This window comes from Aquarana catesbeiana, linkage group LG01, assembly GCF_042186555.1.
Source record: "Aquarana catesbeiana isolate 2022-GZ linkage group LG01, ASM4218655v1, whole genome shotgun sequence".
Lineage (NCBI taxonomy): Eukaryota > Metazoa > Chordata > Amphibia > Anura > Ranidae > Aquarana > Aquarana catesbeiana.
Genome location: NC_133324.1, coordinates 513,555,187 through 513,569,760, shown reverse-complemented (window position 1 = coordinate 513,569,760; position 14,574 = coordinate 513,555,187). Strand labels below are relative to the sequence as shown.

General features: G+C 43.4%; 1 protein-coding gene across 1 annotated transcript in view; it reads left to right on the top strand.

Moving 5' to 3' along the window:
* Positions 1–9,888: 9,888 nt before the first annotated feature.
* Positions 9,889–14,574, top strand: part of SHC2 (SHC adaptor protein 2) — a 67,067-nt gene continuing 62,381 nt past the window's right edge. The window contains exon 1 of the mRNA XM_073594026.1: positions 9,889–10,731. Coding sequence (XP_073450127.1) covers positions 10,057–10,731 — 675 coding nt within the window. The 5' untranslated portion in view covers positions 9,889–10,056. The remainder of the gene's footprint in view (positions 10,732–14,574) is intronic.

Sequence of the window (14,574 nt, the reverse complement as noted above, 5' to 3'; positions counted from 1 at the left end):
ATGGATTATCTTGGCAAAGGAGAAGTGCTCACTAACACATTTAGACAGATTTGTGAACAATATTTGAGAGAAATAGGCCTTTTGTGTACATAGAAAAAGTCGTAGATCTTTATGTAGCACCCTGGTATTAGGCAGGGTTTCTAACAAATTTAGTTATGCTAGGCGGTAATTAGTCTGGCTAATTGGTAGTTGTATCCTCTGACTTTTCTGCCTTAAGCCTAAATCCGGTGCATTTCTCTCTCCTGTCAATAGGTGGCACTGCTGCCTTTGGCATTAGAATGACAAGACCACAGTGAGTTCAGGTTGTGAATAGACATAATTTCTCAGCCAATCATATTTGTGGCTAAGCATGCGGGAAGAGTCTATTTAAGGGAAATGAGTCAGGTGATCGGTGTTCTTTTAGCCCCAGGCTGAAGCTTGGGGGCTGTATGTGAAGCAGCAGCTGAAGGGTAGGCCTAAGCCTGAGGCCTAGCCATGTGTCTAGAGGCTCAGTCCAAGGGGAGCCTGATTGTTGCAGAGGTTCACCCAGACGGTCAACTAAGTGTTGCCAGAGGTGAAGGAGAAGCAGTTGCCACATGGGATGACCATCCCTGTTACCAGAGGCAAGTGAGAACCAGAGGTCAGTGATAAAGGGGACACAGTCGCCAATAAGGGACAACTACTCCTGTTATCAGAGCCCAGGTTAGTGAAGTCTGAAGAAGTACCAGAGCAGCCTTTTTCACTAGCCGGGGACGGTGAACAAGTTGGGAAAGCTTCAGCGTTCAAGTCAGGGACCCAGCGGGTGAGCATGGGTGACACTTGCAGAGGATTCAGTGGGTTAGCTGAGAGCACAGCCAGGGACCCAGCCTGTTAGCGTAGGTGGCGCTTGGAGTGTACCATGGCTTAGCTGTGGAAGAGCTCAGGGGATCAAGCGGGTGGCTGGGATCTGAAAGTCTGGTAAGAAGACCGGAAGCTACAGTGGGAGGCTGTGAGATGGAGGCCAGATCCTCCACAATGGGGATACCAAGTCTGGTATGTGTACAGATCTGTGTTGAAATCAAGCTACAAGCTCAGTTGCCATAGGAGACAGCAGTTCTATAAATACAGTGCTGCAACCAGCTTAAAGGCCCTCAACCTGTATAGCTGTCTGCCTATTTGTCTAGGAGTCTGCCAATTGCTATTGCATCTGCCTAAGGGTGTTCAGGCCCTAACCCTCTCTCCCCAGTTCTTGTTAAGAGACAATAAATCTCTTTTTTGTTCGCATTCAAAAAGTGACTGGTGCCCAATCATTCTATCTTGCATTACACCCACTATGCCTAGTAACCCACTCTAAAGAAGGATGTCAGCTCTCCCTGACTCTGGAGGTCACCATTAGGCCTCTAGGGGTCGGGGCCCTTGCTACATTTAAGTTAAGCTCATGATAAATAGGGGCAAACACAAAAGTGTTCCGTTTATAATTTTGCTCAGTGTAGATTTTCAGGTTACTCTTTAGGACCAGAATATGTAAAACATATCCTACGTTCAAAAATGTATAGTAAGGTTATGAGTAGTGGACGTGTAGCACAGACACTAGGTCTGTCCCATGTTGCTCCATTTCATGTAAGGTGCACAGCAGTCAGGTGCACAGCAGCTCCACAGTCTCACAACTCAATCAACAGACAGTGCATGTCTTTTTGTAGTTTTAATGCTGATTAAACTGGGTTAGGGTGCGGGTGAGCCTTAGGATACTCCGAATTCAGTGCAAAGTACAAAAGAGGACACTCTCTAATGCAGCGTACACACGGGCGGACTTTTCGACCGGACTGGTCCGACGGTCTATCCGACGGACTTTCGGCTGTCTTCCGACACACTTTCCCAACGAACGGACTTGCCTACACACTATCACACCAAAGTCCGACGGATTCGTACGTGATGACGTAGGACCGGACTAAAATAAGGAAGTTCATAGCCAGTAGCCAATAGCTGCCCTAGCGTCGGTTTTTGTCCGTCTGACTAGCATACAGACGAGCGAACTTTTCGACCGGACTCGAGTCCATCGGAAAGATTTGAAACATGTTTCAAATCTAAAGTCCATCAGATTTTTGACCGAAAAAGTCCGCTGCAGGTCCGATGGAGCCCACACATGGTCGGATTATCCGCCAGATTTGGTCCGTTGGACCAGTCCGGTCGAGAAGTCCGCCTGTGTGTACGCGGCATAAGTCTCTAAGACTGAATCTTCAGGGTGAAACCCCTCTTGAGACTAGTAATAGGTGAACTACAGCTCAGTGGACTCCAATGCAAGAGCAAACCTTAGTCAGCAACTTTGGAACTGTCTTTCTAAGGGTTAACAAGAACAGTCACTAGGATCTCTCACTCTCAGGCCTTTACTTACTGTGCCCTGTGTACTTGGGTGCTTTTCTGCAGTACCAGCAAGTTTCTCTACTGTGAGCCTCCAGGCCAGATCCTTAGGGGACTTCTCCAAACTGCTCCCAGCAACTTCAGAGAATACGCCCCCCAGCTCTACCTGAGTTGGAAGCTCAAGGATCCTTCTTCTAGGCCCCAGCCTATTTATACCCACCTAAGGCTGTATGAATATGCAAGTTGAGGGTCATGCGACGTCACCGACCGATGCATGCTGGGTTGGTGATGTCACAAGAGGGCGGTGACATCGCCAGTTGGCCCTTCTGCTTACCTATATAAGAACTGTCAAACGGCTGAGCCTGCAGTCAGTTGTTAGCTGACCTTTTTTTGATTGACCATGGATCTACATCGGGTGACATTTTAAAAAAATTTTAATAAAGGAATTGTCAAAAACTGTGTCTGTGTTTTTATTTCTTTTTGACACTTTTTTTGGTAAATGGGTAGGAGTACAATATACCCCATACTCATTCACATCAGGGGGCCCCCTTGTTAAAGGGGGCTTCTAGATTCCGATAAGCCCCCTGCCCGCAAACCCCAGAACCACAGCCCAGGGTTGTGGGGAAGAGGCCCTTGTCCCCATCAACATGGGGACAAGGTGCTTTGGGGTGGCACATCCCCCCCATCCCAAATCACCCCCCCATGTTGAGGGCATGTGGCCTAGTATGGTTCAGGAGGGGGGGTGGGGGGCACGCGCTCATCTACCCCCTTTCCAGGCCTGCCAGGCTACATGCTCAGATAAGGTCTGGTATGGATTTTGGGGGGGACCCCATGCCATTTAAAAAAAAAAAATTGGCTTGGAGGTTCCCCTTTAAATCTATACCAGACCTGGGGGGTTGGTATGGATTTTTGGATTTTTTTTGGGGGGGGGGGGCATGCCATTTTTTTTTTTTTTTTTTTTTTAATTTGGCGTGTTTTCTTTAAAATACATACACATTATAAACATACATTATTTTATGCTTCTGGGTCAGCTCACAGGAAGAGACAAAGACACTACATTTCTGAAAAGATGAACAGGTATTTTCTGTACTTGCTGTAAGTATTTTACCCTGATAAAAGACAACTAATGCAGTCACCATGTCTAAGAACTAGTAAGCTGCCATATTACATTTTTGTTCTTGTGGTTACTTATTCCTTGTGATCCATAGTAGTGGATGCAATTCAGCGTTATGCCCCGTACACACGGTGGGACTTTCCTGACGGCAAATGTGCGATCGGAGCTTGTTGTCGGAAATTCTGACCGTGTGTAGGCTCCATAGGACTTTTTCCATCGGAATTTCTGACACACAAAATTTGAGATCTGGATCTGACAACAAAATCTGTTCTTGTAAATTCCGATTGTGTGTAGACAATTCCGACGCACAAAGTGCCATGTATGCTCAAAATAAATTACGAGACGGAAGCGCTCGATCTGGTAAAACTAGCATTAGTAATGGAGACAGTACATTCGTCACGCTGCAATTTTTAAAATATTTTAATGCAGTGCATTTTCTTCTTTAGAATGCTAGAATAATGAAGTTGTTTTGCTGCTCATATTCACAAAGTTCTGACAAACTGATTTCTTTATTATTTCTCGTGATCTCCTGAATAATATTATTATAATATTATATATTTTTTTTTTTCGTCTTCGTTCTTTTTTTAAAATTTTTGTTATTTTTTATCGTTTTGTGTGTCAAGTTACCACAACACCATTATGATCTTGTATTTTTTAATCTCAAGGAGGTTGGTGTTGGTGTCCCTTGTTAATTTGACATTGTATTTTGGAAATGTACTTGCCTACTCACAAACTGTCCTTTTTGAAGTAAAACACATAGGCAAGAATTTCTGAAAAAAAATAGCCATTTATTCTGGGTCATAACAAAATAAAGAGGAAGGCAACTCTGGAGAAACTGCTGAAACTGGCAAAGCCTTTGTACCCCAGGGCACACATCAACTATTTGCCAGCCAAAATTGGTGGCCTGAGGAGTCCATATAATAGTGAGCACAATCTAGTCCAGGACTCCAAGAGATCAGGAACAGCAGCAGATGACATCTATGTCCCCAGGCTGTGGTCATACAAAAGCCTGCATCTTTTGCCAGACCAGACTGAACCCAGGCCATCACTTTTTTGTCTTCCTTACATGCTTCCTTCCAGGCTGTGGCTGTGGTGTTGGAGGTGTGGTAGGAGGAGGAGGAGGATGGTCCAACTCACACAGGTGTGTTTTGGTTGTGAGTTGGCCCCTCAACCCCTTATTTTGGGTGATCACCATAAGTTCCTCACACAAGAGGCATTGGCCCTCCTCCATTTGCTGCATTTTGTATGCAGTCATGAATGCAAAGGACTCTTGGAGAGTGGGGTTGGCTTTGAGGGCCTCATTATCCTCCCTAATCAGCCTGAGCGCTGCCTCCTCCACATTACTCCCCTTCCTGGTCCTTTTGGTTGGAAGGCGGAGGGGAGGGACCTGCGATTCTGTGAGGCTCCTACTGGGCCCTGCCACCTTCTTGCTGCCACTTACCCCCGCCACCTCCTGGCTGCCACATTCCCCAACCTCCTCCTGGCTGCCACAGCCTCCTCCTGGCTGAGGCTTTTCTGTGTATGAAAAAGGGACATAGTTTTAGTTTATTGTTCATCAATCACACACAATTTTCAGCTCATGACTGTTGCAAATGGAATGTTAATAAATAGAAAAGACCATCATTCTGACCCCAGCATTTTTCATTCTTGTCCCAAACATTTTTGGCCACTACTGTCTATTGATATATAAAACACTTTAATAAATCAGTAATTAGTGATCAATAATAACATATATTTCACATCATTTATTTTACAACAAGAAATATGTTGAACAATGCTATACCTGGCTCAAGTTGGGCTCCTCCACTTCTTCCTGGCTGGAAGGCCCAGGGTGGGCGTCGGAAGCCTCAGCTGGGGTGGAAGGAAGTGTGGAAGGTAGGGTTGAGAGGGATTCCCTGACTTCAGTCTGGTCTGCCAGAAAATGAAGTCTCTCATAGTACCACAGCCTAGGGACATAAATGTCATCTGCTGCTGCTCCTGATTTCATGGATTTCTGGACCTTAGTATGCTCACGATTATATGTGCTCCTCAGGCCACCATTTTTTTTTTTTTAAATAGGGGATGTCTGCCGTGGGGACCAGCGGCTTCACCAACTCCAGCAGTTTCTCCATCGCTGCCTGCCTCTTTATTTTGTTATTATAATGCGGGTGTTTCACCTGCCACAGACAGGGCAGCTCCCTGTATTTATCAATGAATATTGGAAGGAAACTGTGGTCTTTGAACCCATCCATTTTCTCTGCAAAACAAAACACAAGACAAACCCTAATGTCAGGCAAAACTCTCCTAATCTTGACCCAATATAGACCTCAATCTATATGCAGTATAGGCCACTGATGCACCAAGTTAAAATTGTACCTTCGTTATAACGATCGTTGCTTCCGCTACTCCGTCCTCCGCTCACAGATCGTACGTACGACGCACGCGTGTTACGCTTTATATACACTGCGCATGTGTGAAACTCCTCCCACCCCTGACATTCTTTCTATTCCCCACCCCTTCTCTTTCAGAAGTGGGTAGAGAACATGGCGGAGACACAACAGGTGCATGCAGAGGAGAGCAGCAACAATGAAAGCCCGGAGCCACGAACGTCCCGAACCCGGAGGAGATTTAAGGCCTCAAATATGTCCTTTGTAGAGATGGTGGACATCTTGAAGAAGGCCGACTATGATGGGAAGCATGGACCTTCCCTAAACCCAAATGTGAGAAAGGCCAAGATCATGACTAAAGTATGCCATAACGATATGATTGATTTTATATTCCGCCATGTTTACTGCAGTGAGGAATAGACGGAACCGGCTGGCCATTATTTCAAAGGCATTTTCCACCACTCTTCTGGCTTTAGCCAGCCGGTAGTTAAAAACCCTCTGCTCCGGGGTGAGGGTCCTCATCAGGTGTTCACCCAGACCAAACCTTCCACGTTATCTTCAGCAGGTGGCAATCCCAAGCCATCATTCTGGAGCCGTCTGTAAAATTCGGTCTGGGCGATGACTCCACCATTCGACATCCGGCCATTCTTCCCCACGTCCACAGACAGGAACTCATATGTTGCCGACTCCACCGCCAACATCACAATACTATTAAACACCTTATAGTTATAATAGTATGACCCCGAGTTGGGGGATGGGACGATGTGGACATGCTTCCCATCTATTGCCCCTCCGCAGTTAGGAAAGTCCCACCGCTGGGCAAACTGGGATGCCACAGTCTGCCATTCCTGTGGTGTTGAAGGAAACTGTGGAGTCAAAGAAGAAAAAAAAATTTAGCCATTTTGCACATAAACATTGCAAGGAGATTAGACAAACATTGTTGGTCAAAATCAGTATTAACATTTATTTGAAGGAGCATTTAAAGACAAAAAGAGAAGGTCCACTTATAAGATTCCTCACCCCCTCTGATGGCCCATTGTAAAAATTTTAGGGGGGGGGAGATGTTTTGGACAGGTAAACCTCTCCACTTCATTGAGAGCTGAATGCATACATAATGTGTGTTACTTTGGCCAGCCCCTCCTTACTTACACTATTGGCAGCCCACCGGACAGGTAAGAAGTGTCATAATACAAAAATATAAATACACACTGTACAAATTGAAACACTTTTTTACATTCTGCAATTACCTATCAAGATAATAGGACAACAAAACTTTAAACAGTACAATTTGAAAGTATTCAGGCAGGCCCTTTCACTACATGCTTTGGTGAATTCATACATAAATCTGACCACAAATGAGGTAGGTATAGTGTGTATGGGTTTGGCAAAGTCAGCAGATAGAGGATTGGTATTGGTTGACTTAGTGGTTGGGGGGAGGGAGGGTTAAAAAAAAAAGCCTCTGGTACTGCATGAATTTAAGGACACAAATAACATTGTACACATTTTAGAGGGTGTTTAGGGTAAAGCACTACTATCGAGCTGACAAAATACATTGTTAAGTGACTAGACTAGCTGTGTATGGGCCCAGGAGAGCATGCTGGGGAGGTTAGTGAAGGCAAATATGCATGAAGGACAAAAAAGGAAAGTTTTAAAGCTTCCAGCACGCATGAGAACAAAGGGAGTCATTCACAGCATATTACATTCATGGTAATTAGGGAATGATGAAATAAATACAATACATTAGCAAACATTAAATACATATAATGTGATGTTAAAGGCGAAATCTTACCTTAATAGAGTCCTTCTGCAGAATGATGGCAGAACAGGTCTCTGGAATAATGATTCCTAGAGCCTGGGGGGAGATGCCTGTCGAGAACTTGATGTCCTGCAGACTGTTCCCCGTCGCCAAGTGCCGCAACATGGTGACTAGCCTCTGTTTGGGAGAGATGGCTTGCTGCATGCAGGTGTCCTACCTACTAATATAAGGGGACAGCAAAGCCAACAAACGGTGAAAAACGGGGTCCATCATCCGGCGATAATTCCTGAAATCGTCAGGATTATTCTCACAGATCTCCCGCAACAAAGGCATGTGAGAGAATTGGTCACACTGGAGCAACCAATTCTTCCTCCATGAACTTCTCCCTGCCCTGTTTATGAACTGGGCTGGGGTCAAAGCAAGAACCCCAACACCAAGCCCCCGCACAGCACGAACTCTACGAGGAGTACGTGACCGCAACATGGCTTCAAAACGGTCGGCTTGTCAGAACGAACTAACAGAACGCACTGAGAAACAGAAAGGCCTGAGAAGAGCAAGCTGAAAATCAGAAATGAGCAGACAAGAATGCACTGAAAATCAAATACGTACTATAATAATAGTAATAATAATACGCACTGACAAATAAATGCTACCTGACTACACGCACTGAAGAACAGATATGAACCCACAAGCACAAACTGAAGAGCAGTAATGATCTGAAAAGCACAAGGCTGAAAAGCGGGAATGGTCTCTTACCAAACTTCTACTAACACGAGATAAACACGAGATTAGCAGAAGGAGCCCAAAGGGTGGCGCACTTGATTTGAAACTTCCCTTTTATTGTGCCATCATACGTGTTATACGTCACCGCGTTCTTGACAGTCGCAATTTCCGGCCAACTTTGTGTGACCGTGTGTATGCAAGACAAGTTTCAGCCAACATGTGTTGGAAAAAAAAACATGGATTTTGTTGTCGGAATGTGCGATCGTGTGTACATGGCATTAGAGTAAAGCTGGCTATACAGTAGTAGAATTTCATTTAAAATGTTTAATTTTAAGAATGTTTGTTTAATTTTTTATATTGTTGGTGCGGTCACATTGATGTTCAAAGGAGAAAATTAGAAGGAGCAGGATGAAATACTGTTCTCGAATGAATTCATTTCTTACAGAGAATGCGGTTTTTGTTTGGAAAATTACATTCATTCCAATCAAATGTTAAAAACAAACACAATTTTGAAGTACCGTACTTTTGAATGACATTCATCCAGTCATCAAATGCCAATTTACTAGTATGTGATAAGCTTAAGGCACCTCCTTGGCCGCTTTTCTCCAGTTTGCACTCAGCGCACAGTTATTGTAACAATATCACTCCAAAGCCCATTCTTAAATATCAGCTGTCCACCGTGGGCAAGATTAAGCTCTTTCTGGGCAAAACGCTTAAAAAAATGAAGATCCTAGGTGAGGCTAAGTGCAGACCATCCAAATGTAAAAAACAGGTTTGAATCTGAACCTGAAGTGTGGTGTTTGCTCCTAATTATATGGTGGATTACTCTTCTTTTGCCATACTTGGCTAGCCTTTACTTTAAACTTACAGAAATCATAACTTTTAAGATGTCGTTTTTTCACAGTTGTGCTAATAAACCTAGCAAATGGTCTCTTCAAATGAAATACACTCTTGTTTCATGCTGTGCATTTATGTTAAATCAGTAGTAACAAACACAGTCATGTATGTGGATCCTAGGTCACAGTTCAGCACAATGCAAGATTCATTGTTTTTCCACAAAAGAAAAAAAGATGCAGCGTGATATGACCTGCATCCACTCTTGAAATGTATGTGGAAGAATATTCCCCATCCTTCTGTAGAGTATCCATCCTATTATTCTACTAGCATCATGACACTTTCAATTACAGTGATGAGATACATACCTCTCTTAATTAACAAATTCAGCTATATCAATGTTATTGTATTCCTTTGGCACAATTCTAAGAAATCACAGGCATTGAAATACATACAGTACTTTGCATTACATTCTCTTAAAATACAGTATTTACACTTACCAATGTCCTAATTTTGTAATGTTAAAGCTTTTTTTTTTTTTTTTTTTTTTTTTTTTTTTTATTAATCAATTTAGAAAACATTTTCTCTTCTTCATAATACGGATATATGTACACCTCTAATATACAGTTTTGTATGTCATTGTAATTCCCTGATGTCAGGATGCAAGCTTCTTGTTCAGATAAGCCACTTTGCTTAATTTTTTGGCTGGAGAGCTTTGCATCCTTTTAAGTGGTTGCTTAGAAACAGCGCAGGAGAAAGATAAATCAGTTCCTTAATTTAAGCCGTGCATGTAAGACCAATACTTTACAGCACAAACGGATATTGAACTTAAACTACCTCTTTTATAAACAATCGCCCTTTCCCTTTATTTAGAGGGCTGGGGGATGTGTTGATAAGGAGGCAGGTTCTGCTGACCTGAGCTGGGATGATGTGTGTGGTGGGGGTACATGAGTAATATGAGAATGACATCATCTTATGAGAGTGGATCCTCCCCAGGGAGAAGGGGTAAGCAAGAGGAGGGGATGAGAGAAAGGAGCAATCACTCTGAAAGCTCTGGATGGATCCCAGCACACGGCATGCTGGCTGACTCCAAGTATGATCGCTTTCGCAATGACTCCATAACTTCTACAGAGGAGCAGATACCTCTGGCAGCTGAAGCTATGAGTGGACAAGTGGCCCCAAATTCTCCAACCACCTCGCCGCCACTGGGTCAGCCATTTGCTGAGTCACAATGCCCAGAAGAACAGGATGTGGCTACCACCTTCTGCATGATGATACCCCGAATGGGGCAGTGGAAATTCTCGAGTCCTGCGGCTTTCCTGAGCCGATCTCCTTCTGGAGCTAGCAAGGAGCTTTCACTGGAGAAATCTGGGGCTTCTGGGGGACTGGGATCAGTGTTCGGAGCTTGTGATCCAGTTTGTTCCACACCTTGTACTCTGCAGGTGATAAACCGGTTGCGAGGGGGAGCGTCAGGAGGAGGTAGAAAGACTTCAAGAGCAGAGACATTTAAACTGTCTGGAGAGGAATGGACCCGTAAAGGAAATTTTATCAGTAAACCAGCTCAGGGATGGCTTCATCCTGATGACCGGCTGCAGGGTCCTGGAGTTTCTTATATTGTAAGGGTAAGTCATGTTGCAACAAGAATCAATAGAAGCATGTGTGAGCAACCAAAAAATTAAAGAATTTTGGGTGGGGCAGCCTTTCTGCAAATAATAAAGATGCAGCATTATACTAAAATGAATTATGGGTGGAAGCTAAAGAGCTTATCATTTGCACTAGGTACGTTAAACACAAGGATTGCAGAAAACAAATACAAATAAATAGCTTTCTGCTCCGACCAGCTGTCTAATAAATCAAATTAACCCCTTTTCATCCTGGCTTATAACACTTTCGGCGATACACCCTGTGTTACCAGTTATGTGCATGCCTCTTTAACTAATGGCTCGGCGCAGTAAGAGCAGTGCGCAGGGTGTTCTGTCCTGTTACCTGATTGGCTATTTTCTCTTGCCTGGTGCTGATTTGTAAAAGTGCTGATGCAATGTTTTTCTTTGTTTTGCTGAGCACTGATTGGCTAATATCTTCTTTGTTTTGAAGGAACTAAGGAAGGGCTTGCTGATGATACTGTAACCATATTACCTTCTAGAACAGTTGTTCTTAAACAGTCTTGGAAAGCCATTATCTGTGTCACCAGTACTGCCAAATGAAGGGAGAATATCATTTGCATCCAGATGTTTTGGGGGTAAAAATAAAATGTATGTTTGAGATGTAGCAATCCCTTATATATGTCTAAAACTAAGGACCATTCTAATGGCTTTTTGCAAAACCATTGCATTTATTATGTAACTAGAGCTGCTTAAGTTTGCATAAGTTCTATACAGCTGTGAATTTTGCATGGAGGTACAAATCTATATGGTTATCTCATTTTAATATAGATGGGTTAGATATAGATATATGCATAAATAAAGATAGATAGAGACAGCAAATAAGAGAGATTTTCTATAGGTAATGGGGAGGTGTCAACATTTTGCCAAGGGCTTAATATTCTCTTGCTTCAGTAGAGAATTAGGTTGACATCTAAAGTGGAAACTGATCTAAAGCCTCCTTACCCCTAATTGCCCTACCTCATCTGCTGTGTTTTTATGCAATATTCAGTTTCTGTAAAGTAGGTCTGCATTTTCTCCTGCCTTTCCCAGGGGTAATCATCTGAGCCAAGGAGTGGCTTCCTTCTGTCATCCATTCTGGACTGTTGCACAATTTGGTTGTGACTCAAGTGCATTTATTTATAAAAAGCAAGGAAGAAGGAGAAAAGGGAATAGAACAAAGCATTTGTCAGATAATGCCTAAGGCATGCAAGAAGGTCAGAAAAAAATGTAGATGTTTACGTAAGGGGAATTGCATCTTTTAAAAGTCTTGTGCTTTTACATTAATCATTGTATGCACATCTATAATTTATAGAAAGAGAGTTGTTTTCCAGCAGTATCCTTATTACAAACAGCTTCCAACAGATTGCATTAGGTCATTGTTTTCATATAGGTACATTACAGAGGGCTAGCACTCCTCATAAAAAGCAGCTCAGGTCCTAAAAATCAGAGAATTCTCGTAAAGGTAATTATAGACATAATATGGTGGTTGGAAGACCTAACTGACACAATATTAGTCCTTTGCACAATCCTGGCATTAACATGCATAACCATGCTGGCCAAGCACATGCCCTTTGAGCTGGCCTAAATCAGTGGAACAATAACAACACATAAAGAAAATCTATAGTGAATTTGTGATCAATTATTCCTAGATTACTTTGACAAGTTGACTGCACAAGCAAACAATTGTTTTCAGATTGGAAAACTGTAATAGATTTAACCTCCACAAAAGCTGATCCAATAAGGATAAATCATGTACCTGCACATGCCTGTCCCAAAGGCCCAAAATGCAAGAGGCTAAAGATGCAAATATAAGTTTTTCATAGTTAAATGAAGTTTGCTTCCTGAACCTGTCAGGCATTTTTAACTTTTAACAATAAGTTACCTGCCTAAGAAAAGGCAAACCAAAGTGCTAATAAATATATGAGCTATAATATTTTACTCTGTTTACCTCTTTGCTCTAGTTTCACTTTGTCATGAGGGGCTTGACTTTCCTGACTTGAGGATGACAAAGCCTTGCTTACTAAATGTCCTCCAGTTGATTGAGAGTACCTCCACCTATTAGAGGATACAGCAGTGTGGGTATAAAATGTAAGCAGAAATAGGGGGGTCAGCAATTTTTTTTGTGAAGAATATCAATTTATTTTGTAAATCATCCTCATTCTCTCAATTTTTATACCCTACATTTCTATTTTTGCATAGTTACATTGACCCAGTCTGGACCAATGTAGGTACATACCTGGCACCTCTACTATAGCGATTGCCACTTGCTTCTGGGTCCCATGCTGAGCAGTTGCACTACTGCAGAGAACACTTTCTTGCAATGAACGTAAAGCGTTCTCTGATTGGACAAGGTGGAGATGGGGATGTCACTTACCATCTTTCACCTCATTCAATCAGAGAATACTTTGTATACATTGAGAAAATGCAAAATGATCTCTGAATGTTGCCTGTGCTAAGCAAACACATGTCTGATAAAGGGGTTCTGCGCGGATCCAAAACTTAGCACTTTTTTGTTTGTGACAATGAAATTGTTTCATTGTCACATTGTTTTTGTGTCAATAAAAAAACTTTCAGACTTATCCTAAAGATCTGTTGTGTGCTGGCAAATATTTACACTGTGTGCTGCTCAATGAACCTCTTGCATTCACTAAGCAGTGAGGCAGCTATTCAGCACATGACCCAGAAGCCAGCGACAGTCACTCTAGTGAATACCACAGACATGCAGACTCACTCTTGAGCCTGGCTGTGTGCGTCTATAGACGCAAACAGCATAGCTTAGCCCCACCTTACACTCTGCTCACAGTATTTATTTGACAGCAGTAGGAGCCAATGCAAAGGTGAAAGGAGGGTGCTGCTGCAGACTGGCACAGCACTGGATCAAAGGAGGACTCAGGTAAGTGTTTAGGGGGAGTGAAGGATCGATACCGCCACTAGGACATTTTTTACCTTAATGCACAGAATACATTAAGGTAAAAATGTCTTGGCTTTAAAACCACTGAGTACAGTGGGGGCCATAGGCTCCTACTGCTGTCAGTCAAACTCCTGTGATGAGGGAGCGGGGGTGTGGCTTATCAACGGTGTGTGTGTCATGGACACACACAGCCCAGCACAGGAGCATGAGTACATGGCTTGCTAAGGGGGCAAACGTAGGAAGAAGGAGCAGACGGTGGCAAAGACAAGGTAAGGGACCACTTTGTGCAATATTTTTAGGAGGAAAATAACCTGTAAAGTGTTTGTTAATCCCCCAAAAAATACACATCCTGGTCCCTTAAAGCAGATTAAACAGCACAGTGCTTGTGCTGTGTAATCTGCCCCCCTCTAAACAGTAAAAAACTTCCCTGATCCCTCCACTACCTGTGTCCCCCTCTCTGCGCTGACCACGAAAATCAGGGCTGCTGAGCCCTGACCACCGTGGTCAGAGTATGTCCCTTCGTCATCCGCAGCTGTCCCCTCTGCTCTCATCTCTCTCCCTCACCCCCTCCTTCCTGCCTGTGAGCTCCGTGTCTGTGTCCCTGTCTCCGCCCCCCCCAGCGGCTATTCATAAAGATAAAAAGTTATAAATTGTCACTGCTAGCCCCTCTATAATAGACAGGCATAGCAAACTGTATAAATGTTTACCATAAACAAAGCTTGTAAATACCGATAGCGAGATCTTCAGGCCAGTCACGTGACTCTCGGGCGGTTTCCAGGGCTACTGCAGGAGGGGCTAAGTGGCCATGTGATCTCCCCGGCAGATCTCGTCCCCTCCTGCAGAAGCCATCCATTAGAGTTGTACAGCAGCCGTGGGTCAGGTGACCAGCCTGAAGAAAGCTCTAAGCAAGT